General features: G+C 49.6%; 2 protein-coding genes across 4 annotated transcripts; both read left to right on the top strand.

The window, feature by feature from the left end:
* Nucleotides 1-4,104: 4,104 nt before the first annotated feature.
* APOC4 (apolipoprotein C4) lies at nt 4,105-6,407 on the top strand. Of its 2 annotated transcripts, none has more exons than XM_027860688.1 (3): nt 4,105-4,281; nt 5,121-5,256; nt 5,601-6,407. In XM_027860688.1, the coding sequence occupies exons 1-3, from the start codon at nt 4,206-4,208 to the stop codon at nt 5,809-5,811; spliced, it is 423 nt and encodes a 140-aa protein (XP_027716489.1). In that variant the 5' UTR covers nt 4,105-4,205; the 3' UTR covers nt 5,812-6,407. The 2 variants fall into 2 exon arrangements, with proteins under 2 accessions (XP_027716489.1, XP_027716488.1); XM_027860687.1 differs by having other exon boundaries at nt 4,113-4,281; nt 5,109-5,256.
* A 744-nt stretch (nt 6,408-7,151) lies between these two features.
* Nucleotides 7,152-8,826, top strand: APOC2 (apolipoprotein C2). Of its 2 annotated transcripts, none has more exons than XM_027860689.1 (3): nt 7,152-7,716; nt 8,078-8,228; nt 8,634-8,826. In XM_027860689.1, the coding sequence occupies exons 1-3, from the start codon at nt 7,656-7,658 to the stop codon at nt 8,722-8,724; spliced, it is 303 nt and encodes a 100-aa protein (XP_027716490.1). In that variant the 5' UTR covers nt 7,152-7,655; the 3' UTR covers nt 8,725-8,826. The 2 variants fall into 2 exon arrangements, with proteins under 2 accessions (XP_027716490.1, XP_027716491.1); XM_027860690.1 differs by having other exon boundaries at nt 7,156-7,716; nt 8,081-8,228.
* The last annotated feature ends 8,510 nt before the right edge of the window (nt 8,827-17,336 follow it).

A 17,336-nucleotide genomic window follows, 5' to 3' on the forward strand; every position in this document is an offset into this window, starting at 1 on the left:
TAGCAAAGACTGACCTGGAGTAAATTGGGTCAGGAGATCCAGCCTGGGACAGCCGCTGACCAATTAGGGGCCTGGCAGGGCTCAGAGGAGCCCCTGACTGCCCAGCTCCCTGACCCTCCCTCTACTACTACTACTTCTTCTTCTTCTTCTTCTTCTTCTTCTTCTTCTTCTTCTTCTTCTTCTTCTTCTTCTTCTTCTTCTTCTTCTTCTTCCTTCCTTCCTTCCTTCCTCCTCTTCCTCTTCCTCTTCCTCCTCTTCCTCTTCCTCTTCCTCCTCCTCCTCCTCCTCCTTCTCCTTCTCCTCCTTCTCCTTCTTCTTCTTCTTTCTTCTTCTCCTTCTCCTTCTCCTTCTCCTTCTCCTTCTCCTTCTCCTTCTTCTCCTTCTCCTTCTCCTTCTCTTTCCTCTTCCTCTTCCTCTTCCTCTTCCTCTTCCTCTTCCTCCTCCTCCTCCTCCTCCTCCTCCTCCTTCTTCTTCTTCTTCTTCTTTTTCTTCTTCTTCTTCTTCTTCTTTTGGCAAGGCAGTTGGGGTTAAGTGACTTGCCTAAGGTCACACAGCTAGTAAGTGCCATATTTGAAGCTGGATTTGAACTCAGGCTATCCATTGCACTGCCTCCCTCCCTCTACTTCTGCTGCTGCTGCTATTTCCATGCCTGGGTGCTGGCAAGTCAGAAAATCCCAAGAGTCTCAGAGATCATCTACCCCATCCTGACTTTTCCCAACATCCTAGAAAAGGGGGCAGCTAGGTGGTGCAGTGGATAGAGAGCTGGCCCTGGATTCAGTAGGACCTGAGTTCAAATCCAGCCTCAGACACATAACGCTCACTAACTGTGTAATCCTGGGCAAGTCACTTAACCCCATTGCCTAATCAAAAAAAAAATTATAACAAACAAAACAAAACAAAACATCCTAGATAAGTAGCTCCTCCAGAGCTTGGCAGAAGATTCTGCATACAGCTGGTCTTTAATGAATGCCTGGGACATAGTAGCCACTTAATAAATACTTGTTGAGTGACTGACTGACTGAATTGCTTTGAAAAGTAACCTTTGAAAACATTATCTAATTGATATGTGATCAAAGGACATGAATAGGCAGTTTTCAGAAGATGAAATCCAAGTTTTAAAATGCTCTAAATCACTAATAATTAGACAAAATACAAATTAAAATAACTCTGAGCTAAGAAGACAAAAAAATTGGGAAATGACAAATACTGGAGGGGCTGTGGAAAAACTGAAACACTCATACATTGTTGGTAGAGTTGTGAACTAGTCCAATCATTCTGGAAAGTATTGGGAACTGTCCCCCCCAAAGCTATTCAACTTTGCATATTTCCTTTGTCCCAGAGATATTACTATTAGGGCTATACCCCTAATAGATCAAAGAAAGAGGAAAGGACTAATATGTACAAAAATATTTGGTGGCAGCAAAGAACTAGAAACTGAGGGGAATACCCATCAATTAGGGAATGACTGGACAAGTTGTGGTACATGAAAGTGATGGTATGCTATTTTTCTGTAAGAAATGATGAAGGGGATGGTTTCAGAAAAACCTGGGAAGACTTGTATGAACTGATGCAAAGTGAAGGGAGCTGAACCAGAACGGTCTACAGTAACAGCAACCATGCAAAGATAATCAGCTGTGAAACGTAGTAACTCTGATCGACACAGTGACCCTCACAGTTCTGAAGGACTCATGCTGAAACACGCTATGCATCTCCAGAGACAGGGCTGATGGACTCAGAGTACAGACTGAAGCAGACTTTCTTCTATTTTTTTTTAATATGAATATATCCAATGTGGGAATCTGTTTTGTATAGTTATTCATATGTGTAATGAGTTTTGTTTTTCTTGCCTTCCCAGTGGGCGGTGGAAGGGAGAGAAGCTTTGGAACTGAAAATAAAATAAAAATAATTTTTTAAAGAAGGAGAGTGTCTCTTCAGCTTGAAGTCTCCTAAAGATGGGGGATCTCACTCCCTCCTATATTCTCTCTCTTTTTTTTTAAAGGCAATTGGGGTTAAGTGACTTGCCCAGGGTCACACAGCTAGTAAGTGTTTGGTCTGGGGCCGGATTTGAACTCAAGTCCTCCTGACTTCAGGGCCAGTGCTCTATCCACTCTGTCACCTAGCTGTCCCTCCTCCTATATTCTCACCACCACCTCAGTGCTTTTAAAAATTCCTTCCTAGTTCTATCCTTTGAGCCCATGAATAACAGATCTCGTTTGTCTTTTACAGGAAATCCTTTCAGGTAGTGAAAGGCAGCTCTCCCCTCCCCGTCCCTTTACCCCTGCATCTCTCAGTTGGCTTTCTCTCTACTGGCCTTCCCCTTCAGGTGCACCTGACTTAGAGAACCTTCCCTTCCCCTGCCCACATCCCACCCACCAGGGGCTGAAAGTCTGCTCCCTCCAGGTCAGCATACCCTTAAAGGGGCAGGAGGAGAGAGTGGTCAGATCCCCTTCCACACCCCGCCCCACCCCAGCCCCCCAGGATGCTTCCCAGGAGAAGAGAGATGAGATACACTCACCCCCTGAGCCCTCCTGTCCTACTCCAGGGGATCAAGGAGCCTGGGCTCCTAGGTCAGGGAAAGAGGGAGCATTCCCAGCAAGGTGGAGTCTCAGAATCAGTTTCACTTTCCCAGAATAACCTGGTGACACAGTGTGTGTCCTGAGAAGTGACCTGTCTTAGCTCAGCCCCGACTCACTCCCTCTGCTGAGACAGTCCCTCCCCTATCCTTCCCTTCCCCAAAGCAGATCTAAGGCTCTTGACCCCACAGACATACACACCAGTGTCCGTGTACCCACCCCACCCCCCGGGGTGCTCATGTGCTCTTCCTCTCTCAGGACCATCATTCTCAGGATCGCAGACCGAGGAGAAGGGTCCCCAGTGGCCATGTAGTCCAGCCTCTTCATCTAATGCTCTGTCCTTTTTGGGGGGAGGGCCCAGGGGAGCTTCTCTCTCCTCTCCCCCCTTCCCAGACAATTCTACGTCAGCACCATCTTCTTTCTTGGGCCTCAGTCACCCCGACTCCCCCCTCAGGACCTCTCTATTCCTATTTGACTCCTGTCCCCCTCCCTGTCTACACCAACTCTCCCTCCTCTTTCTCTCCAATAACCTCCTGGCCTCCGTTGGACCCCCCTCCTCAGAATTTAATCCTCCCCAGTGTCCCTGCCGTTAACTACCATAGGATGCCATAGGCCCTCAGGACATAGAAAAGAGAATGTCAAAGCTGGAAGAGACCTTGGAACATAGGACATCAGAGTTAAGAGGAACCTCAGAGCTTAGAACATAGAACATCAGAACTAGGTGGGACCTAGTGCTGGGAGGAACAGAACATGGAATGTGGAAGTGGGAGGGACCTTAGAACATAGAATGTCAGGGTTGGGACACAGAATGTCAGGATGACCCCGATTCTGTGACCTGTTCTCTTCCCTCCATGTCTCTGAGTCAGAGAAGGGAGTAGGGGACAGGGAGTTTGTGGACAGAGGATGACCTTCACAAACATCACAGATCCTGCTGTCCACACTCTGGCCTTGGGCCCTGGGCAGGGGATCACTGGCCTGCCTGGTCCCTCCCCCTGTCCTTGGGATGAGACCAAAGGCTAGGGACTGTGTCATGGGAAGGGTCCAAGAATATCAGAGCTGGAAGGGACCTCAGAGCTGGGGGGGAGAGGGGTGCGGGGGGACCTTTAATAACTTCTAGGCTGTCTTGTCATTTTACAGATAATTAAAGCAAGGCCCAGAGAGGGAACTAGCCCCCAGATCTTTGCAACCCTTGACCAGAGAATGATTTTATCTAAGTCTGCAATCAGCTCTTCCCTTCTTTGCAAGCTTGGGCTAAAGGGAGAGAAATCAGACACTAAAGTGAAGCAGAAAAGCCAGGGAAGCCTCAGATAATGGAATCAAACCAGTTTCTTTCCCCAGTGAGATCCTGACCCAAGGCCCAGGGTCTCTCGAGAAGTCAGGCAGGGTAGCGATGGGATGTCAAGCTGGGCCAGGTGCAGGGCGGATGAGAAGGAAAGACCGTGCTGACGACAGGGGGGCCAGAGAGAGGATGAGGACAGAGGTGAGACACCGAGAGGGACAGGCTGGTGGCAGCCAGTGCCAAGGGGCGGTCCTGAGCCCTGGGGGAGGGGCCCACTAAGCATGTCCCCCCCACATACACCCTCGCTTCCTCTCTGAGGAACCCAGCCGCTGAAAGATTCAAAGCCCCTAGAAATGTTTTTCCCTCGATTGACCTGCACCAGGGGGCCCCCCATTCTGCTCTGGGTTCTGGTCCTGGCCTGGGCCACAGGTAAGGTTTTGGGGGTAAATGAGTAGGTGGGCACCTGTACTCACCCAGATCTATGTGCGTACGTCCATGTATGTATGATCTCACGTGTGCAAGTGTGCGGTGAATGTGTGTTTAGCTTACTTGGCTGGTCTATAAATAAACTAAGGGAGCAGAGAGAGAACACTGAGCACTGAGTCAGGAGGAGTTGAGTTCAAATCCTGCCTCTGACATTTAGGACCTGTGTGACCACGGTCAAATCTTTCCCCTTCGCAGGGTGCTATCCTCATCCGCAGAATTGTCATATTTCTATTATGTTGGCTTGGCCTACCCATGAGCAATTGGTATTTTTCCGGTTGTTTAATCTGACTTCATTTGTGTGAAAAATGTTTTATAATTGTGTTTATATAGTTCCCGGGTTTGTCTTGGCAGACAAGTATTTTATATTGTCCACAGTTCTTTTACATGGAATTTCTCTTTCTATCTCTTGCTGCTGGGCTGCTCTCCTCATCCATTGGCTGCCTCCGCTTTATCCTACCTGTAGCTTAGCTCGTTGGGACTGGTTGTGCCTTCTTCGGTCAGCAGTTTGTGAGCTCCTTGGGAGCAAGGGCTCCCTTCTGCCTTTCTATGTACCCCCAGGGCTTAGCACCGGGCCTGGTACACAGTAGGTGCTTAATAAATGCTCATTGACTTGCCTTGAGGGCTATGAGTGCTCGTGACCTCCCCTAAGAGGAAGTGCTCAGAGAAAAGATGGTGGGTAGGGAGGAGGCTCTGGGGTGCCACAAGGAGGTTGGGGGGGAAGGGAGGGACAGGCTGCCCGCATGGGTAATAACCAGAGGTCCCACGGTTAGCTCCATTTTCAGTGGGTCACGAAGATGAATTGCTGATTACCCAGCAACCTGAGGAGGACAGGAAGGAAGGTTGGGAGGTGTCCCGTTTCTTCTGGAAGATGGTAGAGCCCCTGATGACCAAGGCTAGTGAGAGCTGGGACTGGATCTGGTGAGTGCGCTGGAACCCCTGGGCTCCTAACAGATCAGAAGGCCCGTGTCTCTCACTAAAGGTAGAAGGGAAAGCCTGGATCCCTGGGGAGTCAGAATGCCCTTGGCCTCTAAGAGGGTTTTCATGGAATCAGGGCTGGGAAAACTGGATGCTTCAGTCAATGAAGGAGGGAACTCCAGGAATGGGGGGCCTGGATACCTAGGTTCCTAAGGGAGGTTGGTGGAGGGGGCCCAGCCCCCCACCTCACATCCCAGAGAGGGTGGCTTAGGGGATCCAGATCTCGAAGTGGGCTGGGGGGGCTAAAGGGAGTAGGCCCCGGGGTGACTTCCTTACCACATCCGTAGGACTCCAGGACCTGTCCAAGGCTATCTTCAGACTTATTATGAAGACCATCTCAGTGGCCTGGGCCTCAGAGCCCAGAACTGGCTCCACACTACACAGCAGAAAGCCCTAAGTCTCTGCCCCAATAGACTCTGTGGAAAAGATTCGAACCAACAGGCTAAGAAGCAAGAAACCCCAGTTCTCGTCACACCGGCCATACAGTCAAACAAATGACTTCCCTTCTCTAGGCTTCCATTTCCTCCATTATCTAGTGATTGTTGGACTTCTGGATGTTCTTTGTTCTGACATTCCCTGTTCTAAGCTCCCTCCCAGCTCTGACATTCTGTGTTCTGAAACCCTTTCTAGATTTGACTTTCTGTTTCAAGCCCTTCTAGCTCTGATATTCTGTTCTAAGAGCCCTCCCAGTCCACACATTCCCTGATCTGAGACCTCTCTCAGCCCTGAAATTCCCTGTTCTAAGCTCCCTCCCAGCTCCGACATTCTGTGTTCTGAAACCCTTTCTAGATTTGACTTTCTGTTTCAAGGGCCCTTCTAGCTCTGATATTCTGTTCTAAGAGCCCTCCCAGTCCACACATTCCCTGTTCTGAGACCTCTCTCAGCCCTGAAATTCCCTGTTCTAAGCTGCCTCCCAGCTCTGACATTTTCTGTCCTAAGGGTCCTTTTTGCCCTAATATACTTTGCTCTGTGTTCCATAATGTTGTTTTGGAAGGGTTTTCACAGTTAGGACATTCAATAACTAGCAATTATCTGTAAAACAATGCATCCTGCCTCTGTCGGTGTCCACAATAAAGACTAGCCTCTTTCTCTTTGTCTGTGTCTCAGTATCCTCCTCATCACCAGCCACCCCACCCCACCTAGTTAACTGATAAAGGTCTAAGGAGTTGAGCAATGCCTCGTTCTAGAATGTGCCCTATCAGGAAAGGGAGGGCATGGGTCAGGGTATCTGGAGGGTCTCCCTAGCCCAGTGTCCCCGAGAAGTCAGGTAGACGTGGGCGGTAGTGGTGGTGGGGCTGACAGGAACACCTTGGGGATCCAGGGGACAGGACAGGATTCTGGTCAGCAAGATGCTTTTAACTTGTTGCCTCTTAACCGTTTCCTCCGAGAACTCAGGTGTCCATTCCCCCAGACCACTCTGAGGATTCCAAAATCCCGCCCCACTGGGGGCCGGGAATCCCCTCAACTATCCGGGTATCCCGGTCCTTCAGTGACCCCAGCAGCTCCTGGGAAAGAGGAGGGCCCCCTGAGCTGCCTTGATTTGGGTCTTCCCCCACTCCCCACCCCCCAAACCCAACAACCCTCTGTTGTGTTGGCCTGGACTTTGAGCCGGGCTTGGGGGTGGTAGGGAGGTGGAAACGGGGCATTGGCTACCTATAAAGGGCCTGACCCTTGTTCTGGGCTGATAATCAGAGACAGACCTGGGGCTTCAGGTGAGGGCCTGGGGTCTGCCGGTTGGCTTGGGTGGGGGAGAAGGGGGAGTCGGGGACACGGGTAGAGGGCAGCGGATCTTAGATATCCAATCGGGAACGGTCTAGACTGTGGACTCTGGGTCCCCCTAGTTTTACAGATGAGGACTAGAGAGAGAAACTGATTCACTCTGGCCAGAAACTTTGGATAGTCAATTAATTGGGCCTAGAGCCACAGTCAGAACAAAGAATGTCCCAGCCACAAGTGACTTTAAGGGATAATCAAATCTAATTCCCTCTTTTTAGTGTAGGGAGAAATTAAGGCCCGTAGAGAAAAGGGATTTAGCCAATGCCTGGAGGCAAGAAAAGAACTCGCTCTCTCTAAATGAAGGCCTCTGGTCTTTGCAACCAACCAGAAGCCAAGGAAAAGATTAAGGAGAGCAGGGACCTGAGGGGAAAGGAAGAGAAAGGGAATGGCCGGAGGACTCTAGGGATAGGGAGGAGAGGGAGGCAGAAGGGACTCAGGGGAGATATAGGGAACAGGAGGGGAGAACGATCCTTTGGGAGTGAAACGATCTCAGGCAGCTGAACAGGGGTCTCCCTCCTCCTCCAACCTCTGATTTGGTCCCGACGCCCCCAGTTTTCCCTGCCATCATGAGTACCAGGACCCGCCCCACCTTTACCTTCTTGCTGCTGCTGCTGGCGCTGGCCTCAGGTGAGTAGGGCTCAGCGTGGGGCGGACAAAACAAGGGAGGGGCGCACTCTCAGGTCTCCTCTGGCCCTGCTTCTCCCATCCTCAATGTTCTCTCTGACCCGGCTTCACCCCTGAACTGAAATTCTTTCCAGTTCTCCCCCGGCCCAGTTCTTTCCCTTTCCCCATCCCAAACTCTCCCCTGACTCCACTGTAGCCCTTGTCCCTAACCCTCCTCCTTCCTCAATTCCCCCTCCCCGCCTCTCATTGCCTCCTGATTCCCAGTCCCTGTGTCTCCATCCAATTCTCCTTTGACCTGGCTCTCTCACTAACCTGGTGGCTCCACGCCATCAGGCCCCAGCCCCACTGGCATCTTTCCTCCCAGCAGCCCAGGCTGCCCGGCCCCGATTTCGACGAGAGGAGAGCCCTGGCCTGCTGAGCAAGGTCCAGAGCCATATCATTGACTACTGGGAGTCTGCCAAAGCGAAGGCCCACGAACTCTACGAGAAAGTCCCCAGACTTGACGAGAACATCAGGTAACCACACCCCTCACCCAGCCCAACCGAGGCTTCGAAGATGCCCTCTCCGCTCTTTCAGCCACCCAGGTGGCCCGTCTCCTCTGGTTCCCCAGCCCTCCAGGGATACAGGCATCCAGGTCACCAGCCTGGAGGCTCCCTCTCCTTTTAGAAGAGTTCCAAGCAGCCAGTCTCCTTGTCCCCAGATCCCCTACCCCTTCAGAGACCCCGGTATTCAGGCCCTCCATCGCCTGCAGAGACTCAGGCACCCAATTTCCCAGCCCCCCAATCTACTACCCCTTGAGAACCCCAGACATCCAGTCTCCTACCTCTCCCTCCCCTCCCCTTCCCCCAGTCTCTTCTTCCTTCAAACCCCCTGTGAGGGACCCAGGCCATCCCTCAGCCCATCCCCTCTCTTCTCCACAGGCACGTCTATGACAAGGGCTCAGAGGCCATGACCACGTACACTGGGATTCTGACAGATCAGATCCTTCACATGCTAAAAGGGGAACAATGAGCTAATGAATGCTGGCTCCCCCTTATCTCCAACCCAGGCAGGTCCAGCCTGAGGCATCACTCCCAGACTCCCCTCTAATAAAACTGTATAAAAGAGACCAAAGCAGCTTCTTCTGGGTTGTGGGGACGAGGAGGCTGAGACATCAGGACCTCTGCATCTCTGAGCCCTGAAGAATTGGGATCGTAGGGTCTGGGAGTAGGGTGGAGGATATCTCTATGTCCCAAAGCCTCTTGTTACAGACCAGTCACAGAGCTGCCAAGGTGGACTGCAGGGAATTTAATAGACTCATAGACCTAGAGCTGGCAGCGACAAGATGAGAAAACTGAGGCACAGAGTTTGAGCGACTGCCCCATCAAAAACCAGAGTCAGGATTTGATCCCAAATTTCAAACCCAGCTCTCCACGCTGGGAATTCCCCATGCTGAAGAAATCACAGCCAGAAAGGAAGAGAATGTCCAGAGCTCAGTGGAGACAATGATGGTGGGAAAACTCAGTAAAACAGATGCTACTTTCGGGGAGCTTATAGTCTAGGAGGCGTGGACGTGCCAGGTGTACAAATAAGTCTGCTAAGTGGGGAGTAAGGGGGAAAGGGGGAGTGGATGAAGGGTAGAGGGGTGGGAAAGAATTGGATCAAGTGCCTTATAGAGAAATCTGGAAAGGGAGAGAACACTTTGAGTTGGAGGGATCTGAGAAGGCTTCCTGGAGGAGTCTGCCTCCTGGAAGGTGAGGACCCAAATGCCTTGGTCCCTAAGGCACATAGCGGGATGGACACTAGCATTCATAAGGGCCTCAGAACAGGAGGCCTGGCTTCTCTTGGTTCTTAGCTGAGGTGGGAGCTGGGGAACCAGATGCCTGAGACTTTAGTCCTTGCGAATTCTGGGTGGGGAAAATGGGCTTCTAAATTCCTAATAGCTACTGGAGGGAGTGGGAAGGGTTGGGGGCAGGATACTGTGGCTGGGGTGCAGAACCCCTGGATCCCTGAGGGAGAAGTCTCTGGACGAGAGTATCCCTGGGTCCCTTGCTTAGACAATGCCAGGGAATAGGATTCCTGGGTCTCTGGATGGGGGTGGGCTTCATTTAGGCTGCTTTCCACATTCTCCCCAAGCTGAAGCCAGATTTCTCTCTCCTCTTAATCCTCTTAACATTAATCTCCAGCCTCTCCTCCAGAAATCCCTGCAGGCGGGCTGCTCTGTTTAGAAGGGAGAGGGGGTTGGGCTGTGGCCTCCCCCCTCTAGGAGGACAGAGCAGTGTGGTTCCGGGAAGGGCAGGGGGCCCCCGGAGGGGGATCTGAGTGTGTCCTCGGAAGGTCCCCAAGTTCCCAGCCTGAGAAGGGGGTGGGGAGTTTGCAGGATGAACAATCAATCTCTCTTGTGTCCTCTCTTGGTCCAGCCCCTTGTCCCACAGCCAAAGTAAACACCCCAGGCGGCTTCCTGCCTGGCTCTGCCCCTTCCCAAGCCCCAGGACTCCTTACTGCTCCAGAATTCAGAAGGCTGAAATCCCAGACCCCTCCCCCCTGCCAAGGCTCAGACATCTGGGTCCCCAGCCGCTGCCTCCTTAGGGACCCAGGAGTCCTGGTCCCCCAGATCCCTCCTGCACCAGGGACCTAGACATCTAGATCTGCTGCCTTAGAGCCCCAAAACGTGCTGGGCACCCAGGCTTATGGGCTCCCAACCCTACTTTTCTCCCCTACCTTACGCTTTGGAACCCCTCTCTCTTCCCTTCAGAGGCTTCCACCCCTGGCTCCTGCTAACCATTCCTATTCTGTCAGTCAATAAATAAACATGTATTAAGCACCTACTATGTGCTAGGCAAAGACAAGGCAAAATGCAGTCTTGGCCCTCAGGGGGCTCACAGTCTAAAGGGAGAGATGACATGCAAACAATTAGGTACAAACAAGAAATAGTTTGGATAAATTGGAGATGTCAGAGGGAAGGCGCCCGAATTAAGGGGGATGGAAAAAAGTTTCCTAGGGAAGGGGGTATTAGCCAAGGACCCTGGGAGGGGAGATGAGAAGGGAGACCATTCCAGGCACGGGGGACGAGCTAGAGAGGAGGCTTCAGAGAGCTCTTCTTCACTCCGGGAGCCCCGAAGGTCTCATTCCGCCCTCTCCCGCACCCCACTCGCCATGCCCCATCCTCTCTGTGCCCCTCTGCTGGGGGGGGGGGGGGAGACGGAGAAGGAAGCCGCCAGGAGCCTGCAACGACCACTCAGTCTGGTGCTTCTTTCTCCCTCGGAAGAGATGCTTGCACTCCTGAGCTTCAAGTGGTCTGGACCCTGTGGTTCAGTGAGTCAAACAACCAACATTCGTTAAGCGGCTACTATGTGACAAGCACCGGGTTAAGGGCTGGAGACACTAAAAAACGAGGCAAAAACAGCCCGTGCTCTGAGGCAGCTCACAACCCAGCAGTAAATCACTCCACAAGTCAGTGTTCTTGCCACTGGACTGGCTCTTGGGGAGACAAAGGCAAACCTGAGAAAGCCCCTGCCTTCGAGGACTTACATTGGAGCCTAGACGCAAACAGGCGCACGTAAAGGTCCAGAGAAAACTTATGAATTGATTTGTAGGGAGAGACCAGAAGGGCTTCCCGGAGGGGGGAAGGGAAGGAAGCAAGGTGGGGAGAAGCTAGGGAATGGGAAAAGGGGGATGCCATGGAATGAGAGTATTGGTTCTGGAGTCAAACCTGGGGGTCCTGGGTCAAGCCACAGAGCCCCTGGGCCTCAGTTTCCTGATCTGGGTAGCTACATAGCGCAGCGGCTAGAGGGCGGGACCTACCTCAGACGTTAAGTAGCGGTGTGACCCTGGACTACACTCAGTTTCCTAATCTGTAAATTGGGGATAGTGATAGCGTCTATCCCTGGGAGTTGTGGTAAGGGGGAGATAATATTTTTAGGGTGCTTTGCGAGTAAAATGAGGAGATAGCTTCTGGGATCCCACCCTGCTCTGACGCAGGCTCTTCTAGACCAGGAGTCCTTAACCTTGTTAGTATTCTTTGGCTGCCTGCTGTTGTCGGCCCTTCTTAGAATTGTCTTAAATACATACACAGGATTACCAAAGAAACCAGTTATTGAAATATCTTCTAAAACCTGCACGTACTGCATGCTAAGAATTGTTTTCTCTTGCTGGGGCGAAGAGGGCTTCGGGGAACGGGTGAAGGAGGAAGGGATGGTGGCTTGGAAAGGTGCCTGGAGAGATGCTGCGGGTAATGGGGAACCATGGAACGTTCCTGAGCAAGAGTGGACCGCAGTATGGCACAGCTGGAAGGGACCTCTGTCAGACCCCCTGATTTTATAGATGGAGAGAAGGGATTCCCCAAAGAGTGGAACTGATTCTTCGGGGGGTCACACAGCAAGTAGAAGGGAGAACGGATTCGAATTGTCCATTCCCTAGCTCACCCCATCCCCCCTATCTCTCTTTATCCCCCTCCACCTCCCTCCCAGCCTCAAGCCCTTTAACAGAATCTCTGAACCCCGACTGGAAGAAAGCCACGCCCCTCTCCGCTGATTGGTCGCTGCCCCTCGACGCTCGCCGATTGGTCAGGAGCTTAGGCGGGAGAAGTGGGTGGAGGGAACACCGCCTTCCAAGTCTTTTCTCTGATTGGTCAAGGCACCGACCAATCTGGTCTCGTCCTCGCTCGGGACCGGGCAGGCAGGGGCGGGGTGGGGTGGGAGGGGGGTGCACCTGCCTTGAGGGCCGGCTTGTCTGGCTAGAGCCTGTTCCGCGCCTACACGTGACCAGAAAACTGAATCCAGCGAGGTCATTCCCGAGATAGTCAGAAGGGGGAGCCCTCAAATGAGAGGATGCCCATCAATTGGGAAATAGCTGAACAAGTTGTGGTATATGAATGTAATGGAATACTATTGTGCTATAAGAAATGATGAGCAGGCAGACTTCAGAAAAACCTGGAAAGACTTGTATGGTCTGATGCTGAGTGAAGTGAGCAGAACCAGGAGAACGTTGTACACAGTTACAGCCACGTTGTGCGATGACTAATATTGACAGACTTAGCCCTTCTCAGCAATGCAAGGATCTAAGACATCTCTAAAGCCTCATGATGGAAAATGCTATCCACATCCTGAGAAAGAACTAGGAAGTTTGAATGCAGATCAAAGCATACTGTTTGCCATTTTTTTTTCTTCTGTTGAGTTTTGTTTCCTCTTCCTGGTGTTTCCTCCTATTGGTTCTAATTCTTACAACATCACTAATGCGCCATCTTGGGGAAGGTGGTGGGGAGGAAGGGGGAGAAAAATTTTAAACTCAAAAGCATATGGAAGTGATTGTTGATAAATCAAAATAAATTTTAAAAATATGAAAAAAAAGGGGGGGAACCCACGAAGAAACCTACATTACTTTCCCAATTCCTGCACGACTCTGGAGTCACTTGGCTGCCTGTGCTGCATTTTGAGCCCTGGGCTTAGAGTAGGGTAGACGTAGGTTCAAATCCAGCTTCCGACACTTCCTGTCCTTATGACTCAAGGAAAACTATTTGGAACCTCTGTTTACTCATTTGTAAAATGTAATAATAGAATGTCTAAAAAGAAAATGAGAGGGAGTTAAAAATAAGGCATTCTTTTCCAGGGAACCTTTATAAAAGTAAAAGAATTTGTTAACCCTCCCTGAACAGGGTGTGGTGGGAAAGGAGGATAATAATATCCACAGGATAACAATGGGTAGGGTCGGGTAGTCCCTAATTCTGGAGTCCCGAATTCTCCTTTAGATACTTATCAGCTATGTTTACCTGAACAAGTCGCTTGATCTCTCTGTGCTTCAGTTTCCTCATCTGTAAAGTAGCCACTGAGTTGTTGATAGGAACAAATGAGTATGCTCAACGGAACATAAAAATGCTACCTATTATTTTTACCTACCAGGGCTGCTGGAAGAATGTAACTAGGGTCATTTAGGCTAGGGATGGGATGGCACCGGGGATGACACATGAAGATATGATTGCTTTCTTCAAGTATTTGAAAGGCATGAAGGGATTGGAGGAGTACAGGTGACAAAGAGGTGGAATTAAGACTGATGTGGGAGAAAACTTCTTGACAATTAAATTAGTCTAAAAGTGGAAGTGGGATGTCCCATCAGACCTTAAACTGAACAGATCCAAGGTTGAACTTATTATTCCCCACCCCGCCACCAACCTTCCTCCATCCCTAACTTCCCTATTGCTATTGGCCCCATCTGGGGTTTTCTTGGCAAAGAAAGCAAAGTGGTTGGCCATTTCCTTGGGGGCATGGCCCCAGGCACCCAAGCTCACTATCACCCCACCCCCAATCCAGTCTCCTGCCAAGTAGTGTCTTTGCTCCCTCCACAACATCACTGCTATGTGTCCTCTTCTCTTCTCTAGTCATCTCGTGCATGGACTGATGGCTGGCCAGCTGGTTGGTTCCCCTGCTTCAAGTGCCTAGTTTATCCTCCACTCAGTTGTCAGAGTGATCTTCCTAAAGCCCACATCTGACCACATCCACCTTCTCTCTCATTCAGTAACCTTCAGAGGGTCCCTGTTGACTCCAAGATCAAATCTCAAAGGGCTTTGAAAGTCCTTCATAACCTGCACATTTCTTCTACCTTTCCCAGTTTCTTAAACTCATTCCCAGCCTTCACATCTTCTGCCATCCAGTGAATGGCTTCTGTGCTGTACCTTGAACAAAATAATCCATCCCAACTCCCTGCATTTTCACTTGCTGTCTACCATGTCTGGACAGCTAGGGGCAGCTAGGGGATACCATAGTGAATAGAGTGCCAGGCCCGGAGTCACAAAGACCTAAGTTCAAATCTGGCCTCAGACACTTACTAGCTGTGTGACCCCGGGGAAGTCACTTAACCTTGTGTGCCTCAGTTTCCTTATCTGTATAAAATGAGCTGGAGAAGGAAATGGCAAACCACTCTAGTATCTTTGCCAAGAAAACCCCAAATGGAGTCATAGAAGGGCCAGACAGGACTGAAATAACTGAACAACACCTTTCCAGGCCTGTCAAATGTCCTAGTCTATACATACATATTCACGTTATTGACATGACTTCACTAAAATCCTCAACAGCAGCAACAAATGTCTGGAACTCTCTCCCTCATCCCTAGAAGCTGGCTTCCTTTAAGTCCCGGCTAAAACCTGAACTTCAGCAAGGAACCTTTTCCAATTCCCCTAATGCGACTGCCATCCCCCTGAGATTATCTCCAATGGATACTGTCTATATCTTGTTTGTACATAGTTGTTTGCATCTCGTCTCCCCCTTTTACACTATGAGCTCCTTAAGAACAGTGGCTGACCTTTGACATTTTGTATCCCTAGAGTTGATTACAGTGCCCAGCACATGGCAGATGCTTAGTAAATGCTTGCTGACTTCACCTGAGAGGCACAATAATCATGTGTCAGGTATACTTGATGGTTTCAGGGATTGGGTAAGAATAGTGATAGCTAGCATTCCCATGATGTTTCAAGGTTTGCCAGATACTTTACAAATACTATCTCATTTTATTCTAACAGTCACCCTGGAAGCAGGTATTATTATCTCTGTTTTACAGATGAGGAAGGTGAGGCAGACAGAGAGTGGTGTGGCCAGGTTTACACAGTTAGGGAAGTGTATGAAGTCATATTTGAACTCAAGTCTTCCTAACTTTGGGCAGCTACATGGTGCAGTGGATAGAGCACTGGGCTTAGAATCAGGAAGACTCCTCTTCTTGAGCTCAAATCCGGCCTCAGACATTTACTAGCTGTGTGACCCTGGCCAAGTCACTCAACCCTGCTTGCCTCAGTTCTTCATTTGTAAAATGAGCTGCACCAATGACATCGGAAGGGTGCAAGTGAATTGGATTTGATCGAGGCAGAGCTGGGGAAGGAAATGACAAACCATTCCAGTATCTTTGCCAAGAAAACTCCAAATAGGGTCACAAAAAATCAGACATATATCAAACACTTTCCAAATCTTACAGGGTTAGAGAAGTATCCATTATCTCCTACTTCACAGAATTTAGATGTAGGAATGGCCAGTGTAGGCATGGACTGAGGGACAGAGGCACAGTACTTATCCACCCACAGTTCCAATAACTTCCAATTATAATATTCTGTGACTCAGCCCCTCTCTCTGATGAAAGGGGCTGGACTAGGTTGGCTCATGTTCCACCCCCAAGCTCAACATTCTCTGATTCCTTGGGATCCTAGACATCATCAGTATAACCAGTTAGGGATACTGAGGCCCAGGGGGTCCAAAAAGTCACAGTGAGTGTTGAGGGTCGGGGAACAGGGACAAGGAAAGCAGAGCTGAGAGCAGAGCACTGCTCCCCTGACTTCCTGCCTAGGGCTCTCTCCTACAAAGGGTATGTGAAATGGCACAAAACACACATACCTGTAGCATCACAGGGAAAGGGACAAATGAAATGAAAGGGAGTGTGGAAGTAATAACAGAGTGCACTGAGTGAATAATGAGCGCACTGAAAAGACCTAGAATCAGAAGTCAGCAACTTTGAGATTCCTGAGGAGGCCACTAGGAGTCATCTCTGACAAATGAGGAAACTGAGGACCAGACAGGGGAAGGGATTTCCCCAAGGGGGAGAATTGGAGGATTACAGCCCCCTTCCAACCAATGACTCCTTGTGGCAGAGGGGACAAAGGTAAAGAACATTTTCCCTGTATTCCTTCCATGATTGCAAGTATCAATGAAAAACTCTGCTCAACTATCACACCATTTCTAGGCAAAGACTGTTGCATCTCTTAGCTGAGGTAACTACTTTGGATGCTATGACTATGCAATCCACCAGGTGGTGCTCAAGGATCAAGCTACCCCAGCTCACTCAATTGGGTTTGCAGCAATTACCAAAAAGACCATGGCTTCAACAAGAACAGGTCGCATCAGACCCACCTCGTTTTCCTTTTTCTGTAGGATTACTAAACTAGACAAGAGAATTGTTGACATAGTTTACATAGATTTTAGCAAAGCTTTTGATAAGGTATTTGAGACCCTTCTTGTGCAGATGATGGAAAGAAATAGGAATCACAAAAAGAAAAAGTTCTATATGTACACAAACATTTATAGCAGCTCTTTAATGGTGGCAAAGAACTGGAAATTGAGGGGATGCCCATCAATTGGGGAACGGCTAAACAAGTTGTGGTATATGAATGTCATGGAATACTATTGTGCTATAAGAAATGATGAGCAGGCAGACTTCAGAAAAACCTGGAAAGACTTGTATGGTCTGATGCTGAGTGAAGTGTGCAGAACCAGGAGGACATCGTACCCAATAACAGCAATATTGTACTATGATCAGTTGCGAAGGACTTAGCTCCTCTGATGAGGACAGTGACCCCAGACGATTCCAAAGGACTCATGATGAAAAATGGTCTCCACTTCCAGAGACAGAACTGAAGAACTCTTAGTGCAGATAGAAGCATATTTTTTAAAATCTATTTTTTCTCGGGTTTTAATCTGTATTTTCTTTTGCAACACGGCTAACGTGGAAATATGTTTTGCATGATTTCACATATATAATCGATATCAAATTACTTGCCTTCTCAAGGATGGGGGAGGGGTAGGAGGGAGAGAATTTGGAACTCACAATTTTTAAAAATGTTAAAAAAATTTTGCATGTAATTAGGAAATAATGAAATAAATAAAAAGTATTTA

Source organism: Vombatus ursinus, unplaced genomic scaffold, assembly GCF_900497805.2.
Source record: "Vombatus ursinus unplaced genomic scaffold, bare-nosed wombat genome assembly UNPS02014239.1, whole genome shotgun sequence".
NCBI lineage: Eukaryota > Metazoa > Chordata > Mammalia > Diprotodontia > Vombatidae > Vombatus > Vombatus ursinus.

Excerpts from the sequence above, each read along its gene's own strand:
- APOC4 (XM_027860687.1), top strand. The coding sequence starts at position 4,206 with ATGTTTTTCCCTCGATTGACCTGCACCAGGGGGCCCCCCATTCTGCTC. Across the intron at positions 4,282-5,108 it reads GGTCCTGGCCTGGGCCACAG|CTCCATTTTCAGTGGGTCAC; the intron begins GTAAGGTTTTGG and ends TCCCACGGTTAG. Across the intron at positions 5,257-5,600 it reads GAGAGCTGGGACTGGATCTG|GACTCCAGGACCTGTCCAAG; the intron begins GTGAGTGCGCTG and ends CCACATCCGTAG.
- APOC2 (XM_027860689.1), top strand. The coding sequence starts at position 7,656 with ATGAGTACCAGGACCCGCCCCACCTTTACCTTCTTGCTGCTGCTGCTG. Across the intron at positions 7,717-8,077 it reads GCTGCTGGCGCTGGCCTCAG|CAGCCCAGGCTGCCCGGCCC; the intron begins GTGAGTAGGGCT and ends CTTTCCTCCCAG. Across the intron at positions 8,229-8,633 it reads AGACTTGACGAGAACATCAG|GCACGTCTATGACAAGGGCT; the intron begins GTAACCACACCC and ends TCTTCTCCACAG.